This window comes from Dendrobates tinctorius, unplaced genomic scaffold (genome assembly GCF_039654945.1).
Source record: "Dendrobates tinctorius isolate UK_male_01 unplaced genomic scaffold, ASM3965494v1 ptg000107l, whole genome shotgun sequence".
NCBI lineage: Eukaryota > Metazoa > Chordata > Amphibia > Anura > Dendrobatidae > Dendrobates > Dendrobates tinctorius.
The window spans coordinates 34,214,840-34,241,845 of record NW_027361775.1 but is presented as its reverse complement, the minus strand read 5'-3'; the positions used below and the strand labels follow the sequence as shown (position 1 = coordinate 34,241,845).

Genomic DNA, 27,006 nt, shown 5'->3' with positions numbered 1-27,006 from the left:
GCGTGCACTGAGGTTCAAAACCGACGTCCGTAACGTCACCAGAAGTGACGCACGTCTTCTTGCGAGAGGCCGGGAACCACGCGCCGGCCACTTCCATGTTCCACCCTGGAACGCTAGTCGCCGCCAGCGCCCCTGACGGCGCCTGATCGTGACGCCGGCGCCTGCCCGGAAGCCCAGCTGCCTGCGGGGACCGTGCTCCACACCGCCTCCACAGCGGTCAGATGTCCGGAGCCAAGAGCCTCCCACTGGGAGAAGCGGCTCCCTCCAGGAGCGTCGTCCTGCTCTCTGGCCTTTGGGGCAGAGGGACTCCCCACCGGGAAGTTTCGGCCCTGGGCTTCTTGACAGGGGGAAGGCTTGGACTGGCCGCACGATCCCCCTGGGCCCTCCGGTAAGCTCTGCAGCGATCTTCTCGTGTGTCCCTCCATGCAGCGTCAGGAAAAACACTGAGGGAAAAGGGGTGGGACGGGACCTCTTAACCTCTCGTGTGCTTTCCTGTACCTGGTGCTGTCAGGTGGACGTCCTGGAAAAATATTTATATACACATATATTTATTTGACTATATGTTTATTAATCCCATCCACTTTGCTTGTACTGTAAATAAAGCTTTTTGGATACAGCGAAAATATGCTGTGTCCAGAATGCTAGTAACACTGATTGTGGGAGTGTACACTTGATGATTTTCATCAGTGCCATCAGAGTTTCATCAGCTTTTTTTCTTTTTTTTTTCCAATGATGGGGGGGAACACCTTTCTCCACATTCTCCAGTCAGTGAAAAACAGACAGCACAAGGTTGGAATCGAAGTGCGGTCCACTTTTTTTTCACAGACCCATAGACTTTAACTGCAGTTTGATGCAACACTCGGATCAATATCTGACATGACTGCACAATTTTGCATGGACCACTCAATCTGCAAAACATCATGCACATGTGAACAGCTCCATAGACTGTCGTAGGTAGGAGTGCCATCCGTCACAAAAACAGATATCACTCGTACATGACAAGCGGACGTGTGAATGAGCTCCAACTCTATGAGGAAAAACTTCCAGAACCGCCCTGACCAACGATGCTTACTTATTGTTGGTGACAAGCCAGCTGCCAACATGTAGGAAGCTCCTAAATTAGGCCATTTAAAAGTGCTGGATAAGGACTACTGAGCGCTTAGTGAATACTCATTAGCAGGCATTTTTTTTATTAACCCCTTCCTGTCACGGCCCATTTCAGTTTCTGCACTTCTGCTTTTTCTGTCCACCTTTCTCCAAGAGCCATAGCTTTTTTAATTTCTCATCAACATGTGAGGACTACGAGTTGTAGTTTGGAATTACATCATTCACCTCATTATGTAACGTGCTGAAAAATGTGGAAAGAAATTCCAAGTGCAGTGAAATGGTGGTGGGTTGGGGCAGGGGCGTACACAGAAATCATGGGGCTACATAGCAAAATTTCTAATCTTTTTTTAATCCTCTTAGGGGACCTGAAGCTGTGATCATTTGATTGCTCTCTCTATATACTGCAGAACTATTGTATTTTAGTACATAGACAAAATGGCACTGATATGGAGCCGAGACACAAGATAGACTTCTTAGGAGGACAAAGAAGGCAGTTATGGGGGCTTTTAGCAGTCCGATAGTGGTCTTAACAACCCATTGGCATCCTGTAATCCCAAGTGATTGCAGGGTGCTGAGAGGAGACGGTGTGTGAACAGTACCTATCAGCAATCCTATCATTTAAATGGTTAAACAGCAGCCATTGGAGAAAGCTTTGGTTGCTGCTGCTACAACATCTGTAGCGCACGGCATCTGTAGCGCACAGTGCAGGCTCAGCTTCTATACGTGAGGACCTGCCATAGGACGTACTATTACATCCTATGTCGGGAAAGGGTTAAACACAGGTAAAATTCAGGAGTATAATATGGATAATTATAAAAAATATACTTTGGATTACTTCTAATATAATTCTATAAACATAAGAATAGCATCTGGTACTGTGACCATCTGTTCAGGTCACATATTGCCTTATTCTTGCTATGGTTCACATCTTACCTGCTCCACCTGAGGAGACGATCCAGGGAAGAGTCGTGGGCTGCTCTTCACAAAATTCCAGTAGTTCTGCTGCTTGCTGTAGACCTGAGACAAAACAATGGGACATCATCCATCTAATGGCTGCTGTCAGGAGCTGGCCCCGGTCTAAGCAGTAGTGATGAGCGAACGTGCTCGGATAACGTATTATCCAAGCATACTCGGGTGTTATACGAGTGTCTTCGGCGTGCTCATATATGATGTTCGAGTCCCTGCAGCTGCATGTTTTGACAGCCTGAATACATGCAGGGATTGCCTAACAAACATTATCTAACTGCCGCAAATCATGAAGCTGCGGGGACAGAACATGTTATACGAGCACCCAAGATACTCTGAAAACACATCATCCAAGCACGTTCGCTCATCACTACTAAGCAGCCACTCTAAAGGCAACTCCAATTGCAGCTGATAAACCCCTTACATGCTGCAGTGTATAGCGACCACACCATTTAAAAGGAATCTGTCACCAGGTTTTTGCTACCCTGAGAACAGCAAGAGGTAGGGGTAGAGAATCTGATTCCAGCGATGTGTCAGTTATTGGGTAGCTTGCTGAAGTTTTACTAAAATCACCATTGTGTCTGCTGCAGATCAACCAGTTACCTGAATGCTGAGCTCTGTATAACCCCGCCCACATCACTGAGTGGCAGCTGTACAGTATGTGTACACTGTGCATAGGCAGAAAGCTGCCAATCAGTGATGGTGTGGGGATATACAGAGCTCATCAATACAGAGGACTACATGACAGCATGTTTACTACTTACTAGTCCTCTGGTGATAATCTTCTAATACTGTGATATCAAAACTACAGCAAGCAGCCCAGTAAGTGACAGATCGCTGGAACCAAGATCTCCATCTCAACATTATGCTGCTCTCAGATTAGGTGTGAAAAACCTGCTGACAGATTCCTTTTAAGTGGTTAGAAAGGTCCCTGTATCACCCAATCTCCCCTTCCATGATGCAAGTATTGCAGCCAGGGACAAAATGTAACCCCATTAAGATTTTGCTGGCGGTTTTAAACTTGCTCCATTCTTGAACAGAAACACTGAATGGTTCGGCACTAGCACACTAGTTATGGTTACACCTGGCAGAGCTGATCAGTACCCCCATTTTATTTAGATCCCATCCAGACAGATAAGATAATAATGGAACAATGCTATGTTTAAGGGACGCAATATTACCTGATCAGACAGAAGCCCATGCTGAAGAATGCTGCTCATGTCTCGGCAAAGTCTCTGAAGACCACCATACTTCGACCACACATTTCGGCTGTTGCCTGATACCAGACCTTCCACTGTGGTTTTCAGATTGTCCAGGAGCCACCAGTGCTCATCCCTGCTGAAAATTGGTACAAAAATGTTTTATAATCATGAGTAAGACCAAAGGAATATATTCAAACTAAAGGAACAAAAAAGCGCAATAGGGTCTTATCCGGGTTATAGCTGGAAAAATAGATTAGAATTTACTCACCCTTTTTAGGAGAGGTTCAGGCATGAGGGATCAGTAATCTGCTTGCTGCACGTCCAAAGGTCAGCTCTGCGACCGCTTGAAACATCAGATTTCGGAATAAATTCTTGGACTTTTGTGCGCTACCAGATAAATTCACTAATCCAGTATTAGGAGAAAGAATAATCCATTTATTTTCCAACGCGTTTCGAAATGTGTACCATTTCTTCTTCAGGGGATGACATATATGATCAAACAGAACTGTCACAGATTATATAGAACAAGAATTTAAAAAACGGCGCCAAAGGGTCACATGTCATCTGGTGCAAATGTCAGAGTTCAAAGTACCACAGATGAACTAATGTATTAGTTAATCTAAATTCATTAAAAACATGTTATTTTTATTATTTCATAGGTAAAAAAGAAAAGAAGAGAAAGAAGATAAGAAGACGAAAAAATGGGATATGTATAAAAAGGAAGATATATATAAAAAAACGAACTCTTGACATCTAAGGGTAAAAATAGCACATTAGGTATCTTAGACCACTATACTGAGGTCAGGTCATGCCTGACAAGAACGAAGAAAAAGACTTAAAAAACAAAATAAAAATGATTAAAAATATGTATAATTTATATGACAATAAAGGAAACTTTCTCTTTTTATTAATTAAAAAATGTGTATGAATCATCATTAATTGGTAAAAACATGAATGTGGCCAATTAAAAGAATGTGGCCGAAAAAAATCAATCAATACGATTGATTATAAAGAACTCACACGCCACTCAAGAGGGGAAGTGTTGATTTCGTTCACAAACACTCTGATGAAATGTGAACGAAATCAACACTTCCCCTCTTGAGTGGCGTGTGAGTTCTTTATAATCAATCGTATTGAATGATTTTTTTCGGCCACATTCTTTTAATTGGCCACATTCATGTTTTTACCAATTAATGATGATTCATACACATTTTTTAATTAATAAAAAGAGAAAGTTTCCTTTATTGTCATATAAATTATACATATTTTTAATCATTTTTATTTTGTTTTTTAAGTCTTTTTCTTCGTTCTTGTCAGGCATGACCTGACCTCAGTATAGTGGTCTAAGATACCTAATGTGCTATTTTTACCCTTAGGGTAAGTGCACACGCTGCGGATTCTGCTGCGTTTCCGCAGCGTTTTTGGCTCTGCAGAAACGCAGCAGATTTTGCTGCGTTGTACAGTACCTTTATTTCCTATGGAGATAAAAAAAAAAGCTGTGCACATGCTGCGTTTTTTTCCGCGCGGTTTTGCTGCGGTTTACAATCCGCAGCATGTCAATTGTTTGGTGCAGAAACGCTGCGGTTTTACACCTCATCCATTATGAGGTGTAAAACCGCAGGGCAAAACCGCAGAAAAAACGCAGATAATCCGCAGATAAACCGCAGCACTTTGTCCTGCGGATTTCCTGCGGTTTTCTCTACAAAATCCGCAGAGACTAAAAACTACGTGTGCACATACCCTTGGATGTCAAGAGTTCGTTTTTTTATATATATCTTCCTTTTTATACATATCCCATTTTTTCGTCTTCTTATCTTCTTTCTCTTCTTTTCTTTTTTACCTATGAAATAATAAAAATAACATGTTTTTAATGAATTTAGATTAACTAATACATTAGTTCATCTGTGGTACTTTGAACTCTGACATTTGCACCAGATGACATGTGACCCTTTGGCGCCGTTTTTTGAATTCTTGTTCTATATAATCTGTGACAGTTCTGTTTGATCATATATGTCATCCCCTGAAGAAATGGTACACATTTCGAAACGCGTTGGGAAATAAATGGATTATTCTTTCTCCTAATACTGGATTAGTGAATTTATCTGGTAGCGCACAAAAGTCCAAGAATTTATTCTGAAATCTGATAAGACCAAAGGAAAACAGCTGAGCTGCAAAGGAGCATAGAGAAACCCTGGCTGACCATAAGCAATTTCTGAGCAACTTCGCTAGAAATGATCACTCATCTGACAGCCTTCTACAGAATCTGCGGGTGTGAGGTCAGGGCCAAAATACAAATGTCAGCTGCTTACTGCATATCTGACATGTGGAAGGCAGCTCGGTCAACCGTCTGTGACGAAGGTCTGCAGATACCTGTCATTCCAATGCAATATACCAATTCTCTCCCTTCCCTGGAATTTGGTTTGGGCTTTTAGGTGTGAAAATAAGATGAAGACGCCATACTTTGGGTTAAAATGCACAAACAGAAAACCTATGGACTATTTGTAATCTATATAAGGGAAATAGCAGTGACTTTACATTGACTGCTGGTGGGTTTCCTGAATTATCGGAAAAATTAATAATTTATGAATTATTTTTGACCTGCACTACGACTCACTAAATTGCGAGGTGGAAAGTCAGTTCCTCTATAATTTCAATCCCAAGGACCGATTCAGCCAACCGTATTTTGTCTCATCCAAGGGAATCAGGTCAATTGTTCAAATCACACTATGATCCTACTCTGCTCAGATTTTGATGTTTGGTTGGATCGCAGTTGAACGTATAAGGGTGTGTGCACACGTTGCAGATTCTGCTGCAGAATTTTCCACGCGGATTTGTCTAAATCCGCAGGTCAAAAGAGCTGCGGTTTATCTGCGGATTAGCCTGCGGTTTGACAACTGTCATGGAGCAGGTGCCAAAACGCTGCGGGATCCACATGCTGTGGATTTAAAACCGCAGCAAATCCCGCACCGTGGGCACTGCGTTTTTCATTTTGCATTGCCTTAAATGGTACTGTACACCGCAGCAGAAACTGCAGAATCCGCAATGTGTGCACATACCCCAATACTGTCACATGCACGAGCCCTTAATGAGATTCTCATAAGAACAGAGAGAAACTGACCACCAGCCCACACACAGTACACCACACACAGACAAATATTGGACGAACCTGCGGGTTTTGGATGGCTGAGCCAACTGTGTAATTTGTATGGGGGCATCTCAATTCTCCCATGACAGATGATGTAACGATGTATAAAGAAATATGGATCCTGCATGTCAGGATCGACATTCCGAAACCATTCGTTCCTTATAGATAAGCAGTTGCCAGATGAGTCTGATGGTGGGTCGCTCGTAGAGAACACAGGAACGAATGCTCAGCCGACCAAGCTCTCGTGTATGGGGGACACAGGATAGCTGCCAAACCATCACTGGGCTAACAGCTGTCTACTTTGTATGGCGGGCTTTAAGATACATTCACTCATCATTGTCAATATATGTGTGCTGCCCAATTGTTTCCGGACGGCACACAAAGCCACTCACTACTGCTTACTCTGATCCTCAACATGGATCAGTACAGGACAAGCGCTGAGTTTTTTTTTTTCTCGGTGACGGCATTATCACAGACGTGTGAATGGATAAGCAACATCTTTGAGTCCTGATGCCGTCCGATAGAGCTAGGACATTGGCCCTCTCAGCGGCTGACTAAAATAGGAATTAGGGTATCATGGGTGGGTACTTAGCCATAGTGTACCCCTTTATGTAATGTACATCTTTATAACTGGACTTTTTTCTGCCAGTTTCACATGTAGCAGGTGGGGCTGTGGTTATCTCAGGCATGTCTCCTGGGTACACGCTTCAGTTACTGTATCAATAAAGAAAATGCACAAGTCACAAAGTGATAAAAAAAAGCAGAGCATCGAAGTGCCAAAAAGAGAGCGAGGGTTCTCTTGTCCAATGCAGCATCCATCGATCCGCCCGGCCTGCTGAGCTGTACTGCAGCCTGATTAATGAGGCCTTACAGCAGCACTCCTCGCCTTCACTGTACGCTTCACCTTGGGAAGTCAGTCAGCCGTGTTGGATGAAAACAGCCTCACAAGCTAAAAACTAAGTGAACCCAACCTGCTATGTCGTGCGTGAACGACAAGAACATTTCCGGCCCACTTGTGAGTAACGTTGTCTGGCTTCATGTAGAGTCAGGGTCACGCAGAACATTTCGCGAAGCTTGGTCTTTCGTTTTGGAGGCCATAATGTTAGCACCTCTTTATCTAATGGAGGATTACTGTCCTGTTTAGACCGTCGGACCACAATTCTAATCAGAGATACAATTGTTCTGTGCCCAGAAAACATAACATCTGCAGCACATGATCTGTCTACATGCGTCCACGTGCTGCCGATAACGATTTTTAGGTTGGGCATTTTGCAGCTAATTCCCACTGGAAGATAGTTGGGCAACATCATGCCCTGATCTGTGGCGTACGTAAGTGGCCTAAGGCTACACATACCCATGGGAATTTTTACATCCATGTAAAAAGGACTGTTTTTCTCTAATGTGTCATGTGTTTTGTATCCATGTCCATTTTCTTGTTTTTTTATCCACTGAAGCAAGGAGATGGTGCAAACTACTATTCATCCCCTGACTTTTAAAGGGGTTTCCACTACTAGGACAACCCTTTTTTGAACTAAATGTTTGGCCCCGATAAAATAAAAAAACTATACTTAACTCCTGTGCCGGCGCCGTTCCAGCAGTGTCCGCACTCGCGGTCCAAGAGCTCTGATGCGGTTTTGTGACACGCGAGCCCAGTGCCCAATCAGCACTGCCGTCCCTGGCACCGGCATCATACAAATTGAACATGAAGAGGAAGTCCAGGCTGCAGCTGATGCCAGACTTCCTCTTCCTGTTCAATCCGTACAAAGGCGGAGACAGTGACACTAGCACTGATTGGGCGCCGGGCACCATGTGTCACAAAACCGCATGGTAGCCCCGGGACCACGAGTGCTGACACTACAGGATCAGCGCCCGCACGGATGGCGAGTATAGGCCTTTTCTTTTTTATCAGGGCCAAACATTTAGTTCAAGAACGGGGCTGTCCTAGTAGTGGATAACCCCTTTAATCTATTAGTAAAAAAACGATCAAACTTGCATGGAAAACTGAAGTATAAAGTCTGTCTTCTGTGTGACATCCATTTTACACGGATCCCCATAGCTTTAATGGCTGATTTAGGATTCACTACGTTTCTCACAGACCGGACACAAAGATCTGTTATTTAAACTGATCTGTGAATGGCTCAATGTAACTATGGGTATGTGGGCTGTCCGAGAAAAAGACAGCACTAATTTGTACCACACGTTGTGTGAATGCAGTTCTAAAAAGGTTATTCCCTGTCAGGCAATGTTCTGCCCTGGTGCAGTCTGTTAAAAAGTAACAAGTAACTGTACTCCCCTTCCTCACGTCTCCACCGCTGCTGCCGGTGTGTGGCAATAGATGCGGTGCAGACGCCACATCAATAGCAAGGCAGCCAATCATTGGGACTGCAGCTCTGCCAGTGTAGACAGAACGCCCCCTTCAGAGCCGCTGAGGTCATCGACTGACTGTCAAGTCACGGCAGCGCCAAGGCAGTACCACAAACAGGAGCAGCAGTGAAGACTTGCCAGCAAACCCAGAGAAGGTGAATAGAGATGGGCGAATCAGAACAGAAATGTTTGGCGTCTGTACCGGTCACTGTTTGAACCTGAAGAACATACACGGACTCTCGGCTGCACTCCAGAGCAGTGTTCTGGGCAAGTCGATTTTTTCCAGAATGTTCGGGTCAGGCACCACAACCCAAACATCCAAGGGTCGGCCAATCCCTAAAGGTGAATAAATTGCAGTTTGTTCTGCTTTAGCAAACTGAAGCCAGGGCACAACATTATCTGATAGGGAACAACCCCTTTAAGGCCAGACAGACTGCACTATGCTGCCACTGTGGTTCTTAAAGGGAAGCAATGATTACAAAAATATCTGTTTTTTAATTAGGATTTTGTGTGCAATGTTTTTTTTATATATCAGGATCTGTATTAAAACTAAAAAAAAATTAAAAATCTTGTAACTTTCAATCTGGCTACTGGGGCTTTTCTAGACTCATACTTTCTATTAATTAAAAAAACATCATGTACATAGCCATAATTGTCCCGACTATCTTCCATTTATATAATTGCCTTGTAATGTTGTAATTTCCTGTTCTGTCCAGATGTCACCGTATCCCAGAATTCCAAGCGGAGGAAGTTCACCGACCGCCATATTGGGACACAATATGGAAACTGCAGCTGGTACCAACCTATTGCGCGGTACCACCAGCGGAGCACCGTCGCACCACACATACTCTATACGCACCACTCACAGGCAGCCTCTTACGCGGTACCATCAGAGGAATACCGCGCAGGCGCAGTGAATCATTCGGCTGATCCCGGCGGCAGAAGAACGACGTGTCTACAAGCAGATGAAGCCGGTCACATTAAGGCTGTGTGCACACGATGCAGATTTGCAGCGGATTTTACCGTGCAGAAACGTTGCATTTCTGCATTATGATGTACAGTAGCCTTAAAATCAATGGAAAAAAAAAAACGCTGTGCAGACGTTGCGGATTTTTCCGCGGTACAAAATCCGCAGCATGTTACTTCTTTTGTGTGGTTTTCCATATCCCCTGTCACCAAATCCTCAGGGGGAAAACCGCAATGGAAAACCGCACAAAAACCGCAAGAAAACCGCATGAAAAATGAAAGAAATCCGCAGGAAAAATGCAGGTCATTTGACCTGCGGATTTCTTCCATTCTGCGCGGAAAAATCCGCAGGGCTAAAAAGTCCGTCTGCACTCAGCGTTAATGGGTTTTCCCACGAACGAAAATTCATATTAAAAATTGTCTGTGTCTGACCATGTACAGAGCATACCACATCTCCTGGGCAGGGGAGGAAGCAAAAGACAATACTGACATTACAGCAGGGGATCACAGAGGATTCATTTTGTGAGGTAAAATATTTCACTGACTGTTTTTAAACAAAATTTTACCTCACAAAATGTATCCTCTGCGATCTCCTGCTGTAATGTCACTATTGTCTTTTGCTTCCTCCCCTGCCCAGGAGCTATGGTATGTTCTGTACATGGTCAGACACAGTGGGGAGACAGCTCAAACGGAACGGCACATGAGGGGAGAATACAGTACAGGAAGGATAGAGACAGCAGACGAGGGGGATAGCACATGGGGTAGACAGGTCAAAGAAGAGAGCACAGACGGGAGAAGTCAGCACATGGGGAAAGAGAGTGTGGATAGGTGGGTGAGCACATGGGGAGGAGAGATTATCAACGCTGCAAAGCCTGCCCTCGTGACATTACCGCACTGCGATAGCATCGGGCCTCCATCTAGTTTGTACAGAAACATCTAATGAGCCTGGGCAAAGGTGATAGTGAAGGGGGGGATGAAAGCTGTGACATCACCTACTGTGATTGGTGGATCCTGTGTCACCAGCTGCCTGCAGGGGAGTTATCAGTTGTCGTATTCCTGCCTCTGCTGACAAGGAGTCTTGCTGAAAACTTAAAGGACCAGAGGTATGGCCATGATGCACAAAAGCATTTACGCTACAATTCTGGCATAAATTTTTTACGCAACATGGAGTTGCACAAAAAAAAAAAAAAAAATTGTGCTTTGGTATTTTCATGTTAGCTTTGCCAAGCTCTACCCAAGTGTGCGGAGCTGGGATGGGGCTGGGGCGTGGCGCCATAGCCCACCTAATTCACTCTAATCCCTGACTAGAGTACGATTTGTAGCACATGGAGCCGCAGGCCACTTTACACGTGTGCTTGATTAGGAGGGATCACAAGCTTCTCCGACACACCAAGACTACAGTTATCAATGCCGGTCATCATAAATCAGAGCCTGTAAGTCTAAAAAACACATTACTTTAAAAAAAAAAAAAAAAAAAAACTTGATCTAAACTACTGCACAACTCATTTTCTGATTACGGTATATTAATCCACTTAAAGGGAATCTCAAAGGTTGGATGATTTTGCATGAAAGCAGCCATTTCACCTAGAAAACCAGCACATCATCACTATGAACGGCATCAAGGCCACAACACATTTCTAGACTTCTAAGGCCATGTTCAGACGGTTAGTATTTGGTCAGTGTTTTACCTCAGTATCTGTAAGCCAAAACCAGGAGTGGAACAATTGCAGGAAAAGTATAATAGAAACATGTCACCACTTCTGCATTTATCACCCACTCCTGGCTTTGGCTTACAGATACTGAGGTAAAATACTGACCAAATACTCAACGTATGAACGTGGCCTGAGTCATCGCAGAAACTGCTTCTTCTTGGAGGCGTCCAGAACTCTGCCAATCATGCTTGATGCCCAATGGCAGGTCGATTTGGAAACCAACTTAAGGGGCCACTGGGCATAGTTCCGGACACATGCACGAAGACGCAACATGGGCAATCTCCCCACCATGGAGGTTGCTTGAGATAGACAAATCAGACAACTTTTCAAGTGGAAACAGTTGCAGAAAATTCTACATTTTCGGGTGTGTTACAGAACCACTCAGCACCCAGAATATGTTGTGCAGTTATATGTATATATAATAGGTTCCATGTGAGATGCATGTCCCTAATGCATCAGCAGTGTCCGCCCTCCCCCCACCTTTGTAATTCCCACAGTAAACATCCGCAGGCTCCGGCCACCTGCGGCTTTTGTAATGCATGTCTGGCCTGACGCTTGTCTATTGGCCGGCCCTCTGTATCTGTGTGATATATTCTGTGTCCTGTGAGTAAAGTGTTGTCAGACTGGAAATATATGGAGAAGAAGTGATCTTTTATATGCGCCCATGCACTCAGAGGAATTCTAGCCAGCGTCATTCATTCAGACTCCAGCCAATGCAGAGCGGACCTCCGAAAACACGGGGTGGTACTGAAAGAGGTACCCCAGCTTGGAAGACCCCGTTACACTGGTGGCAGACAGCGGGATTTGATACCCCTTCTACAGGAGGAAAGGAATGAATGGAAAATAACTACCAGAAGTTAGAGGACTACATTAAAAGATCTGGTGGAAGCCCGAGGGTTGATCGCCAGCAACAAAACAAAAGCGGATTTGATAGCAGCCATCGTAGAACACGACAGTGCAGCGCCCCATGTTATGAATGAGTCACCGAAGGAGGAAAAAACAAAAATACAAGCTAAGTCCAGAAAACCGGAGAGGTTGGTAGCTATCGGATTGCAGACCCCTGATCCTATTCACCACAACTAACAGTAGCCGTGTGGGGTTCCTACGGTGCCCTAGACCCCTCGTTCACAGCCGGAGAACTAAATAAGCCTAAAGAAAGAAAGGGGAAATCTAAACTGCCCCAGAGCAGACCCCAACATGTATTGTCGGTGAAAAGCAGATGAAAACACAGACAGAAAGACAGGTTGAGCAAACTATGGGGCCCAACTAACTAAATAGGAAAGGACAGAAAAGATGCTGGCTGCAATCCGCAAAAAACCCTACCAAAAATGTCCCAACCGTCTGATAGGGAAAAAGGCCCTGAAGTCGCTAGACTTCAAAATCACTATATCAGCACTCAGGTATATTCTGAAAACAGAGCAAAGAGATAAACTGATCAGAGACAAAAATGGAGCTCAGCCCGCCCCAACAAAGGCAGGCTGAACACAAAGCACGAAGCAAACAGACAAAATCTCATGGAAAAATAAGAGAGCGAAAACTTAGCTTTCAGTAGACACGACTAACTGGTTGCAAGAGCTCAGAGCAGAAAGGATCACCAGCACCCCAGTAGGGCGTCAGCTGCCTTATATCCACTCAGTGATTCCGGGTGTCCAATCAGGCTCCACCTGTTCAGATGACAGGTTCTTCTCAACCCAATCAATTTCACTACCTCTCTTCACCAGCAGAGGGAGTTCATCAGACATCAACGGTGAAGGGGAAAATGAACTCACAACAGCCCCCCAATGTGAACGTGGAGGAGACCGAATTCCAGAGGGAGGTAAAGAACAGACTGGCGTTCTATGGCCCGAACCCTGCAGTAGAGATCATACGAAAGGTGATGGCTGGTGTGAGCACTGATCTGAAGGAAAAGATGGCCGAGCGGACACTGCTGATACATTAGGGACATGCATATCACATGGAACCTATTATATATACATATAACTGCACAACATATTCTGGGTGCTGAGTGGTTCTGTAACACGGTGTCTTTCCATCTCCTTCAGGGTATGTGCACACAGCATCTTTTAGGCTAAGTTCACACGTTGCAGAACTCCCACGGAAGTTACCGCGAGAATTCCGGAATTCCATTCCGTGGGAAAAAAATCGCAATTTTCCTGCGGAAAAACTAGCGATTTGCAAGCGTAATTAGCTTGCAGAATGCTAGTGTTTTCCAAGTGCCAAGCGATCTGTAGCAGCATCGCTTGGAGAACTGATTGACAGGCTGGTCACACTCGTCAAACAGTGTTTGACGAGTGTGACTAACTTTTTACTATTGAGGCCGCCTATGCAGCATCAGTAGTAAAAAGATCTAATGTTAAAAATAATTTAAAAAAAAAAAAAAAAAAAAAAAAAAAAAAAATCGGGTTATATTCACCTTCCGATGTCCCGCGCAGCGTCCCCAGGCTTTCGCGACGCTCCGGCAGGTCCCGTTCCCAGTGATGCATTGCGGCAATGACCTTTGATGACGTCGCGGTCTCGCGAGATCGCTACAGTATCGCGAGACAGCGACGTCAGCAAAGGTCATTATCGCAATGCATCACTGGGAACGGGACCTGCCAGTGCGTCACGGAAGCCTGGGGACGCTGCGAGGGACATCGGAAGGTGAATATAACCCGATTTTTTTTTTTTTTAATTCTATTTTTTACAGGGATATGGTACCCACAGCGCGGAGGACAGTCTCCTCTCGTCCGGACCGTGGGTACCATCCGCAAATGTTCTGCTTACATTTCACATGGTGGGCACAGCCACATGCAGGAAGTAAGCAGAACAATGCATTCCTATGTGGGCGGAATCGCCGCGATTCCGCAAAATTAATGAGCATGCTACGGATTTTTCCGCGATGAGATTCTGCCGCAGGAAAATCCGCAGCATTAGCACAGCATTGCGGAATCCCATAGGATTGCATGGGATGCTGTTTTTTTGCATTTTTGCGGTAAACACTGCGACGTGCGAACGCAGCCTTATAGTTTTTCAGGAGAAACATGCTTTAGGAAATTACTGAATCCATTTACTCAATGTGGGCACATAGCGTTAGATTACTTGTGTTTTAAATAAAACTGCTTTGTTTTTGATACTTCCTGGTATTTGGCTTTGAAAAAACGTTATTGATATATAGGTGCAGATTAGCTGCGTTTTTAGTGTGCATCTTCAGCGGAGTCGCACTAAGGATGTATGTGCGGTTTTTACCTGAGGCGTTTCCGCAAGTAATGTAAGTCTATGGTAAAAATCCACACATAAAACTCAACATACCCACAAGTGAAAGTGATGTGTTGCAGCTTTCACACAAGCACCGCAGGTCAGTTTATGCTGCGTAAAAAAAAAAAAAAAAGCACAGTGGGTTTGGGACTCCTAATACCATAAGATGCTGTTTTTGTTGCACAGCAAAAATATGTAGCATCAAGGGCTGATGTTGGGAACCTAAGCTAAGAGTTTTGAAAGCGTTAAAAAAAAAAAAAAAAAAAAACCTTATTTCTGAAGCGGCTTTGTAGGCAGCCGCGACGTCTTTGTTGTATTGCTTATGCTATAACTAGTGAGCTGCTTCATAGTGGAAGATCCCGAAGATGGGGCACGCTACTTCTAACTGCTTCACGGTCTCCTAATCCTGAAGCAGTAAAAAGAAGTAACAAAACTGAACATGTGCACAGCAATGTCATTTTTACATTGCGGTGCATTGTGATCGCTTTATGTCAGAGCAGGGCAAAGTGCGGTTCCAGTCCGGCCCGCAGACTGAGACAGCCAAAAGACTGAAAACAGTGCCCCATTGGTCGCCACTGCTCGCTTCCTTCTTCCACCAATGAACATGTGAGACAGCAGACGCGATGTCGCTATTACATTGCATCTGCTATATGGAAAATCAGAGCACCAGGAAAATGGGAGCGAGGCAAGTATGTTTTTTTTTCATATTTGTATGGGATGTTTGCATGTCAAAGAGGCTATGTGAGGGCTCCTACTACTGTCTTCAGGAGGCTATGTGAGGGCTCCTACTACTGTGTTCAGGAGGCTATGTGAGGGCTCCTACTACTGTGTTCAGGAGCCTATGTGAGGGCTCCTACTACTGTCTTCAGGAGGCTATGTGAGGGCTCCTACTACTGTCTTCAGGAGGCTATGTGAGGGCTCCTACTACTGTCTTCAGGAGGCTATGTGAGGGCTCCTACTACTGTCTTCAGGAGGCTATGTGAGGGCTCCTACTACTGTCTTCAGGAGGCTATGTGAGGGCTCCTACTATATTTGTGGGGTTGTGTAGGGCTCACATTGTATATGGCGAGGTCTCACACTGTATATAGCAGGGCTATGTGGGGGCTCATAATGTGTGTAGGGGGCTATGTGGGGCTCACTGTACATAGGTGGGCTGTTTGCAGTCTCATATGGTATATAGGGGGATGTTAGAATACTAATTCTGCTCAATATTAAGTGAGAGAATTAAATAATTACAATTGTAATTAATATGTTAATATTAATATTGAGCAGAGATCATTTCAGCCCTCCACAACAGTCATGGTCTCATGTTGCCCCACGAAAAAATGAATTGCTCACGCTTTATAATAATAAATAATAATGTGGTGGTATGCGCACTTTCTGGAGGAATCTGCTGAAGATATGTGGGGTACACGTACCATAAATATAGACTAATACTGGTAAATCCCAGTCAGGTGACATGTGCTCACAGTCAGGAGAGTCTGCATATAACGTGCCGGCCGGATAACAGAAGAACGCCAGGATTGTGGCATATCAGGCCATTCACACAGCTATTACAGAAATGTCGCCTGCTTATAGGAAACACTACCTGTAGACTATGCCACAGAAATCTGCAATGTCGCCCTCAGAAGAGCGGAGCAGTACACGGCAGAGAGCGAGGGCTGTGACGCAAGGGGCAAAGGTTGCTGGGTCTGGATGTCTTATCTGTGACATCTATACAGCCTGGCTTATCAGGCCAAGGAGCAGCCATTACACATTATTCTCAGGACTGGCTTCTATTTATATGCTATGTTCTCACAAGGTCCCATCATAATAATAAGGCCGCTCCCTTGTCTGGGCATCATGCATTGCTATGGAGGCCATTGTACATGACTAATATACAGTGCCTACAAGTAGTATTCAACCCCCTGCAGATTTAGCAGGTTTGATAAGATGCAAATAAGTTAGAGCCTTCAAACTTCACACAAGAGCAGGATTTATTAACAGATGCATAAATCTTACAAACCAAAAAGTTATGTTGCTCAGTTAAATTTTAATAAATTTTAAACATACAAGTGTGGGTCAATTATTATTCAACCCCTAGGTTTAATATTTTGTGGAATAACCCTTGTTTACAATTACAGCTAATAATCGTCTTTTATAAAACCTGATCAGGCCGGCACAGGTCTCTGGAGTTATCTTGGTCCACTCCTCCATGCAGATCTTCTCCAAGTTATCTAGGTTCTTTGGGTGTCTCATGTGGACTTTAATCTTGAGCTCCTTCCACAAGTTTTCAATTGGGTTAAGGTCAGGAGACTGACTAGGCCACTCCAACACCTTGATTTTTTGCCTCTTGAACCAGGCCTTGGTTTTCTTGCCTGTGTGCTTTGGGTCGATGTCTTGTTGGAAGATGAAATGACGACCCATCTTAAGATCCTTGATGGAGGAGCGGAGGTTCTTGGCCAAAATCTCCAGGTAGGCCATGCTCTCCATCTTCCCATGGATGCGGACCAGATGGCCAGGCCCCTTGGCTGAGAAACAGCCCCACAGCATGATGCTGCCACCACCATGCTTGACTGTAGGGATGGTATTCTTGGGGTCGTATGCAGTGCCATCCAGTCTCCAAACGTCACGTGTGTGGTTGGCACCAAAGATCTCGATCTTGGTCTCATCAGACCAGAGAACCTTGAACCAGTCTGTCTCAGAGTCCTCCAAGTGATCATGAGCAAACTGTAGATGAGCTTTGACATGACGCTTTGAAAGTAAAGGTACCTTACGGGCTCATCTGGAACGGAGACCATTGCGGTGGAGTACGTTACTTATGGTATTGACTGAAACCAATGTCCCCACTGCCATGAGATCTTCCCGGAGCTCCTTCCTTGTTGTCCTTGGGTTAGCCTTGACTCTTCGGACAAGCCTGGCCTCGGCACGGGAGGAAACTTTCAAAGGCTGTCCAGGCCGTGGAAGGCTAACAGTAGTTCCATAAGCCTTCCACTTCCGGATGATGCTCCCAACAGTGGAGACAGGTAGGCCCAACTCCTTGGAAAGGGTTTTGTACCCCTTGCCAGCCTTGTGACCCTCCACGATCTTGTCTCTGATGGCCTTGGAATGCTCCTTTGTCTTTCCCATGTTGACCATGTATGAGTGCTGTTCACAAGTTTGGGGAGGGTCTTAAATAGTCAGAAAAGGCTGGAAAAAGAGATAATTAATCCAAACATGTGAAGCTCATTGTTCTTTGTGCCTGAAATACTTCTTAATACTTTAGGGGAACCAAACAGAATTCTGGTGGTTTGAGGGGTTGAATAATAAATGACCCTCTGAATAAACTTTTCACAATTTAAAAAAAAATTAAACAAAGAAATAACATTCTTTTTTGCTGCAGTGCATTTCACACTTCCAAGCTGATCTACAGTCCAAATGTCACAATGCCAAGTTAATTCCGAATGTGTAAACCTGCTAAATCTGCAGGGGGTTGAATACTACTTGTAGGCACTGTATGACTAGGTAGTAAATGTGTGAGGACGCTCCTGTAGGACTAGAGAATTACTGGGTGCGTCACCCCGAGCTCAATTTAGGACACAGGTATTCAGTGAGGACACATGCTGCTCACTGAGCCTGCTCTCAGGATTTAGAGGGGTTGTCCAGCAAAATTAAGTTAGCCAGACAGGATAGATGAGAAATATTTGATTGGTGCGATCTGCAGCGGGCAGAGGAACAGGTACTTTTATCCCTGTAAGGCTACCTTCCCACGAAGAGTCTCTGACGTTGCAGAAGTTCTGCGCCTATTATGTCACTTAGGTGACTTGCACTTTTATCGCATTTATGACGCTCGAGTTTTTGTCTCTTTTTGGCGTCTCGCTTTGTTTTAGATACTTCCTGATATTTGGCTTTGACAAAACGATATTGATACAGTCCTATGCAGATTTTTTTATGTGTTTCCGCTGCGGAAATGGACCAAAGACTCACGTGCGATTTTACCTTGTGGATTTTCCACATCTAATGGAAGTCTATGGGGAAATATGCACCTAAAGCGCAGCAGACCCGCAGGAGAAATGGACATGTTGTGGATTTGAAACACGCACTGTAGTTTAGACTCCATAAAAAAAAAAAAAGAAAAAAAATTGGGCCTGAGATTTCTAGAAATCCCCTCCACCTTGCTGGAACTGTCTCTACTCTACTGTTGTAAAATTCTGCTTTTTGGACGCAGCAAAAATACGAAAGATAAAAAGTGAACCAAAGCTCGTGGTGGGAACACAGCCCGAAAAATGGCAGCAGCTGGTCAGACGCCCGACCACCACTCCCAGGACAGGTTCGGTGCGGATTATATGTGCCTTATTGAGTCTCTGCTGCAGAACCGCAATGTAAATTTGTGTTTTTTACTTGCAGATTTTTCTCATCTCATTCAAAGCTATGGGGAAAATATGCAAATTAAACGTATATTTTCCGGCATGAGAAACAGACATGGTGCAGATTTCAAACATGCAACAATCAGTTTCTACAGAGCATACACCAAAGCTCAGCGAGCCGGAGACTCCAATTCATCCCAAACACTTTCCTGCACCTGTAATAAGCTGCATTTATTTTCATACATGAAAACAAGCAGGGTCAAAAACTCACCAAATCCTCATGTAAGGCCGGGGTCACATTTGCAACTGAATGCGAGAAACTCGTCCATCAATACCCGGCACTGCCGCCGGCACTCGGAGAGGAGTGTGCGGCTTCATAGAAATACATGCAGCCCCACACTCCGGTCTCGAGTGCCGGGTACTGATGAGAGTGTGATGCGAGAAACTCGCGCAAGTGTGACCCTGGCCTTACCGTGCAAATGCCTGCGCAGAGGATTGGTGCCTTGTATCAGTTCACTGGAACAGTGCGACGAATATGCAGCGATCCGTACATGGTTTAACCCAGAAAGCTTCCTCTGGCAGAGTTTGACAGTCTCACTGCTCTAACGGTAAAGAACTCCTCCTGCCTACATTCACGTAGAAACCTTCTAGCTAGCAGATTTCCAATACGATTGCACTGATTTTAGGATGAATTCACATGATGCAGATTTTGGTACAGAAATCCCATTTATCTAAACCAGCTATGTTCACAACAGAACAGATTTTCAACGAAAATTTCTGCAACAAAATCTGCAGCGTGTGAATATGTTCTAATGCAATCATCATTCCTCCACAGCCAGATAAGCTTATTCAGCCAGGAATGAAATATGACATTATATAACAGATCCGTCATCAGTCTCTTTACCTAAAGACCCCCATGCACATAGGTTGCACGCGCCAATTTTGGCTAGCCTGTGTGATTATATGGGGGTGGGTGCTGTCCCTCCAACAGATGCAGGGAGAGAAGAATCAGACATGTTGGGTTTCAGCATGCTCAATAGTTTGTTATCACAGGAGACAAGCTGCCCCCCTGAGGTCCTTGCAGATCCCCCATCGTGGAGATGGAAACACGGACCACTGACAGTTGTGACTGACGCCCACAGATCTACAGCTGGGCCTTACATTGCAATCACTAATCACTGCGATTGACATTTACTACAGAAGAAAAACACCCGTCTGAGAGCGGGAAACCTGCACAGGAGGAACCAATGCTCACATGGCTGTACGTAATACACAAGCAGAGAAATATGATAGACAGCATGATGGAGCCAATCATCACACTAGGGCTGTAACCACACAGGTTTCTATCTCTACTCTCCGTAGGACAGGTTAGAGCAGTCTACGCTGCCATCTATGCACTGACAGATCCCCACCGGACAGACAGAGGCCATCACTCGGCTGCTGTCTCACTAGGAGTGTTATACGTAAATCTATTACATAACTCAGAGATTATAATCAACCAACTACTGAGTAATGTACAATAAAAGCTGCCAAACCCACAAAGTGTTAATGTGACCTAGTTAGAACAAGGCGAGCATGACAGAGGAATGTCACCCATCCAGTGACCTCTAGTGCAGCAGTAACCATAGGGGACATGTGAATTTCCCCATCGGTGAATGTCACCCATCCAGTGACCTCGGGTGCATCAGTAACCATAGGGGACCATGTGGGGACATGTGAATTTCCCCATTGGTGAATGTCACCCATCCAGTGACCTCTAGTGCAGCAGTAACCATAGGGGACCATGTGGGGACATGTGAATTTCCCCATCGGTGAATGTCACACATCCAGTTACCTCGGGTGCATCAGTAACCATAGGGGACCATGTGGGGACATGTGAATTTCCCCATTGGTGAATGTCACCCATCCAGTGACCTCGGGTGCATCAGTAACCATAGGGGACCATGTGGGGACATGTGAATTTCCCCATTGGTGAATGTCACCCATCCAGTGACCTCGGGTGCATCAGTAACCATAGGGGACCATGTGGGGACATGTGAATTTCCCCATTGGTGAATGTAACCCATCCAGTGACCTCGGGTACATCAGTAACCATAGGGGACCATGTGGGGACATGTGAATTTCCCCATTGGTGAATGTCACCCATCCAGTGACCTCTGGTGCAGCAGTAACCACAGGGGGGACATATGAATTTCCCTCATCCCCATAGGTAAAATCTGAGGTCGATCAGTGTAGGGGAATATTGGATGAAATGTACTGTAGATTTTTTCACAGTGGAAATTCTGCAGAAGAAAATCCACAAAAAAAACTGTGCAGCTTTTGATGTAGAAATATGAATTTGAAGCTAAAGTGGCCACACACGATGCAGGAGGAGAAATCCACAACGCTGGCACTGTAATACACGGCACACTTTCCTTCCAGAATACCCGGATGTGCGGACACACATGTAGGTATAGATCCACAGAGCCCCCTACTCATTGTTATTAAAGGGGTTGTGTCATCCTGCTAAATTTTCAGAAGTGCTTTCACCATTGCCATATAGCCCTTACTAGAAACCCTCAGGTCTCGAGAACAGAGGAACTTTTCACTCCATAGTTTACTGCTTGCTGCCCTGGTCACCAGCCACCCTGCAGGTCATCATATGAGGCCATAGGAGCCCAACAGTAACAACCCCTGCTTTAGAGCTTGGAAGCGCTGCGCCAACACGTCAGTGACCTTGTGCTCTCCTGATGGTGCAGTGGCAAAGCTACCTCTGCTGGCAGCTCAGGAAGGTGCACAGTGCAGACCAGAGGCAAGACCAAGAAAGATTACACCACCCCTATAATGGGGTTGCCCAGCCGTATGACACTGATCACCAATCTTTAGGGTAGGTCATCAACAGCAAGCCGGTAGAGATCTGACCCTTCCCCCCCACAGATCATCTGTTATTATTAGCTTCAGTGAGGCTGGATGTAAACATTGAACAGAGCAGAACAGCGCCATCCACTGTGAAGTGGCAGCTCCAGGTACTGCATATCAGCTCCTATAGCAAAAAGTACCAGATGAAAGGTGGGAGTGCAGGGGTCAGCCCCAACCATCTGACACTGACCGACGGACAGTTCTGTGCATTTCAATTGTTTTCGTGCCGAGATCTATGACAGACCTTCCAATGCTGGGTTGGCGCAGAGCGGCTGCTGACACCATCCAGCCATGGTCTGTGTCATCCACCAGTGACACCAGCCCAGCAGACCAATAATGGAGCCTACTGGGTTCCACCTATGTGGCCATTGTTCTGATGGGAAAAATGGGAAAAACTACTGGAAAATGACAAACAATCGTCACAATGCAGACGTGTCCAGTCCTCTATCGTTATTATGGCACGGCGCCCGATATCTGCATTCCCAGATCTGCTGAACGCCAGTAACCCCTCATTTATCAGTGACTTCATACATGTCAAAATATTCAGGATTGAGAGTCCTCAGTAGTTGATACCTTTTAATGGCTAACTGAAAAGATGGTAACACATTGCAAGCTTTCGAGACTACTCAGGTCTCTTCATCAGGCTAGACTAATACAAAATCTGAAGTCACATATTTATGCACAATACAGCCTAGAAAAAATGCAATAGATAAGACAAGTGACGTGAAGCAGAATCTACTGAATTATTTCTGTGTTGTATTGTGCATAAATATGTGACTTCAGATTTTGTATTAGTCTAGCCTGATGGAGACCTGAGTAGTCTGGAAAGCTTGCAATGTGTTACCATCTTTTCAGTTAGCCATTAAAAGGTATCAACTACTGAGGACTCTCAATCCTGAATATTTTTCTATCTACTGGATAACACGGTACAAAGATATACATCTTTCCTGTACATACAACATACATATCGGTGATCCCCATCTGTCACTGACTCCTCGCCTCTCTGTAACCCCTCATCAGTGACTCTGTACATATCGGTGATCCCCATCTGTCACTGACTCCTCACCTCTCTGTAAGCCCTCATCAGTGACTCTGTACATATCGGTGATCCCCATCTGTCACTGACTCCTCGCCTCTCTGTAACCCCTCATCAGTGACTCTGTACATATCGGTGATCCCCATCTGTCACTGACTCCTCACCTCTCTGTAAGCCCTCATCAGTGACTCTGTACATATCGGTGATCCCCATCTGTCACTGACTCCTCGCCTCTCTGTAAGCCCTCATCAGTGACTCTGTACATATCGGTGATCCCCATCTGTCACTGACTCCTCACCTCTCTGTAAGCCCTCATCAGTGACTCTGTACATATCGGTGATCCCCATCTGTCACTGACTCCTCGCCTCTCTGTAACCCCTCATCAGTGACTCTGTACATATCGGTGATCCCCATCTGTCACTGACTCCTCGCCTCTCTGTAACCCCTCATCAGTGACTCTGTACATATCGGTGATCCCCATCTGTCACTGACTCCTCGCCTCTCTGTAACCCCTCATCAGTGACTCTGTACATATCGGTGATCCCCATCTGTCACTGACTCCTCACCTCTCTGTAAGCCCTCATCAGTGACTCTGTACATATCGGTGATCCCCATCTGTCACTGACTCCTCGCCTCTCTGTAACCCCTCATCAGTGACTCTGTACATATCGGTGATCCCCATCTGTCACTGACTCCTCACCTCTCTGTAAGCCCTCATCAGTGACTCTGTACATATCGGTGATCCCCATCTGTCACTGACTCCTCGCCTCTCTGTAACCCCTCATCAGTGACTCTGTACATATCGGTGATCCCCATCTGTCACTGACTCCTCACCTCTCTGTAAGCCCTCATCAGTGACTCTGTACATATCGGTGATCCCCATCTGTCACTGACTCCTCGCCTCTCTGTAAGCCCTCATCAGTGACTCTGTACATATCGGTGATCCCCATCTGTCACTGACTCCTCACCTCTCTGTAACCCCTCATCAGTGACTCTGTACATATCGGTGATCCCCATCTGTCACTGACTCCTCACCTCTCTGTAACCCCTCATCAGTGACTCTGTACATATCGGTGATCCCCATCTGTCACTGACTCCTCACCTCTCTGTAACCCCTCATCAGTGACTCTGTACATATCAGTGACCCCCATCTGTCACTGACTCCTCACCTCTCTGTAAGCCCTCATCAGTGACTCTGTACATATCGGTGATCCCTATCTGTCAGTGACTCCTCACCTCTCTGTAAGCCCTCATCAGTGACTCTGTACATATCGGTGATCCCCATCTGTCACTGACTCCTCGCCTCTCTGTAAGCCCTCATCAGTGACTCTGTACATATCGGTGATCCCCATCTGTCACTGACTCCTCGCCTCTCTGTAACCCCTCATCAGTGACTCTGTACATATCGGTGATCCCCATCTGTCACTGACTCCTCGCCTCTCTGTAACCCCTCATCAGTGACTCTGTACATATCGGTGATCCCCATCTGTCACTGACTCCTCACCTCTCTGTAAGCCCTCATCAGTGACTCTGTACATATCGGTGATCCCCATCTGTCACTGACTCCTCGCCTCTCTGTAAGCCCTCATCAGTGACTCTGTACATATCGGTGATCCCCATCTGTCACTGACTCCTCGCCTCTCTGTAACCCCTCATCAGTGACTCTGTACATATCGGTGATCCCCATCTGTCACTGACTCCTCACCTCTCTGTAACCCCTCATCAGTGACTCTGTACATATCAGTGACCCCCATCTGTCACTGACTCCTCACCTCTCTGTAAGCCCTCATCAGTGACTCTGTACATATCGGTGATCCCTATCTGTCACTGACTCCTCACCTCTCTGTAAGCCCTCATCAATGACTCTGTACATATCGGTGATCCCCATCTGTCACTGACTCCTCGCCTCTCTGTAACCCCTCATCAGTGACTCTGTACATATCGGTGATCCCCATCTGTCACTGACTCCTCACCTCTCTGTAACCCCTCATCAGTGACTCTGTACATATCAGTGACCCCCATCTGTCACTGACTCCTCACCTCTCTGTAAGCCCTCATCAGTGACTCTGTACATATCGGTGATCCCTATCTGTCACTGACTCCTCACCTCTCTGTAAGCCCTCATCAGTGACTCTGTACATATCAGTGACCCCCATCTGTCACTGACCCCCCCCCCGCTCTGTAACCCCTCATTTACCAGTGACTCCGTACATAAGAGCGATCCTCTCATATCGGTGACCCGCACCCCATCTGTCACCACCCCCGCAGCTCGGCTGTGCCCCCACAATCAGATGCATTGCCTCACCCCGCGGGTACTTCTCGGTGCAGGCCGCGGATCTCCATGTCCGTGCCCGCTGCAGACACTTTCAATCTCACGCCTCAAAACACAAACCAGGCAGCCCTGCCCCGGCCACGCCCACAACACTCGTGCGTCCTGCTTCCGGCAAACGTGAAGACTACAAGTACCATGAGCCACCACTGGTGAATTTTGTGCTGCGCACGTCTGCCTGCAGGGGGCGCCTGGGTGCTCACATTTCCTGCTCGGAGAAGACGGGTCTGGGACACAAGAACGTCCTGTCTCCACGCTCCTTTTATCCTGTTTCCATGGCCATTGGAGCCGATCACCCGGCGCCGTGCGGAGCTGAGGCAGAACCTGGTGCTGCACCGGCGCCCTGTGCCATGTTCCCAGTATTCCTATCCGGGGAAGGGGCTCTGGAGATCAGCTGCCTCCATTTTGATCTTAGACTAGTCTGTGGCCCATGGTGGTGATCAGAAGACATTACACACATAGTAAAGTCACAGGGTGATAAATCTAGTCCTAAGTCCTCTACAAATATGGCTCCCAGTCACTACAGCGCCCCAACATGTCTGCCGTGGACGACATTGTGACTGTGCCTCCATTGTGGCAGCTTTGGTACTGTTGAGACGTTGTATTCAGTATTGAGGCTGAAAAGACTGTCTTCCCGAACCACAGACCGCATGAATGCGGCCGGCCATGCTGCCCTCTGAAAGTGACATGTGAGGACCCGGCCTAGAGGGTCCAGCAGGGCCCCCCTGGACAGCCTCTCCCAGCACCGCTCCCAGTGATTGACAGGTCCCTCCTGATGTACTAATGGCAGAGGGCTGTCAGTCAGCTAGAGCGGTGCGGGAAGAGCTGCCACGGCGAGTCCAGACTTGCGAGAAGCGAACCTGGCTCCAAACGTGCAGGATCCTGCAGTTCCGGCAGCAGGAATCTAATGGCAGGTTCCCTGTTTAATAAAATCATACTTTCCTTATTAGCCGTAGTCCTGCTCCTTGTCTTTTTTTTTTGTTTTTTTTTCTTTCATCTTTGTGCTAAGTAAAGACTTTATTTTTTGGGTTCACTACAGTGCACCAAGTGCCTGTATTTGGTTTGAACAGTAAGACCACGTTCACATATTCAGTATTTGGTCAGTATTTTACCTCAGTATTTGTAAGTCAAAATAAGGAGTGGTACTGTAAGGGGGTGCATCGTGCAAGATGAGAATCCCCAGCGTTGTGCAGCATGTGACAGGAGACTGCCCCCTACTGTTCAAACGGAATCTTGCGGAACTATAGGATGGGGGAAGTGTTTCGGGAAGGACAGGTCTAGAAAGAGCACCGAGTAAAGAGAGATCTGTGACGCAGCTACCCAGTATAACAGGCTGGAGTGACAAGGCGGTAAGTGAGTTGGCACCAATAAGTGAAAGCAGCAGGATGTGTCCTGAGAGGGACGCCGCAGCCGAGTCAGCAGCACATGCTTTAAGGTCTAGACCACCTGAACATCGTAAGCCAGTGAGCGGTATCCAGATTACGCTGGTCAAGACCTAAAATCTAGTCCTACGCCAGCCAAGGCCCATGAACCAGACTATGCCAGTAAAGACCTGAAGTCCAGCCATCATTCGTCTTGACCCAATAGTCGTCCATTGCAGATTAACCAGCGAAGACTGGGTGTGGACCCCAATCCGGAAGTGGACGTCCACTGCTGTGATCAGGAGGTGCGAGTGAACCTGGCTGTTACTTCCAGCGCTGATGTACAATACAGGGTTTGGTC

General features: G+C 46.0%; 1 protein-coding gene across 5 annotated transcripts in view; it reads right to left on the bottom strand.

Moving 5' to 3' along the window:
* The window catches only part of RUBCN (rubicon autophagy regulator), an 85,575-nt gene extending 60,067 nt beyond the window's left edge, over nt 1–25,508 (bottom strand). For 2 of the 5 annotated variants that reach the window (XM_073589346.1, XM_073589349.1), the window contains exons 1-3: nt 25,261–25,407; nt 3,255–3,411; nt 2,041–2,124 (exon numbers count right to left, since the gene is read on the bottom strand). In XM_073589346.1, the coding sequence (XP_073445447.1) occupies nt 2,041–2,124; nt 3,255–3,411; nt 25,261–25,298 (279 nt within the window). In that variant the 5' untranslated portion in view covers nt 25,299–25,407. Of the gene's footprint in view, nt 1–2,040; nt 2,125–3,254; nt 3,412–3,543; nt 3,564–25,260; nt 25,410–25,487 lie in introns of those variants that run through there. The other 3 variants (XM_073589348.1, XM_073589347.1, XM_073589350.1) reach the window with 3 other exon arrangements.
* Nucleotides 25,509–27,006: the final 1,498 nt, after the last annotated feature.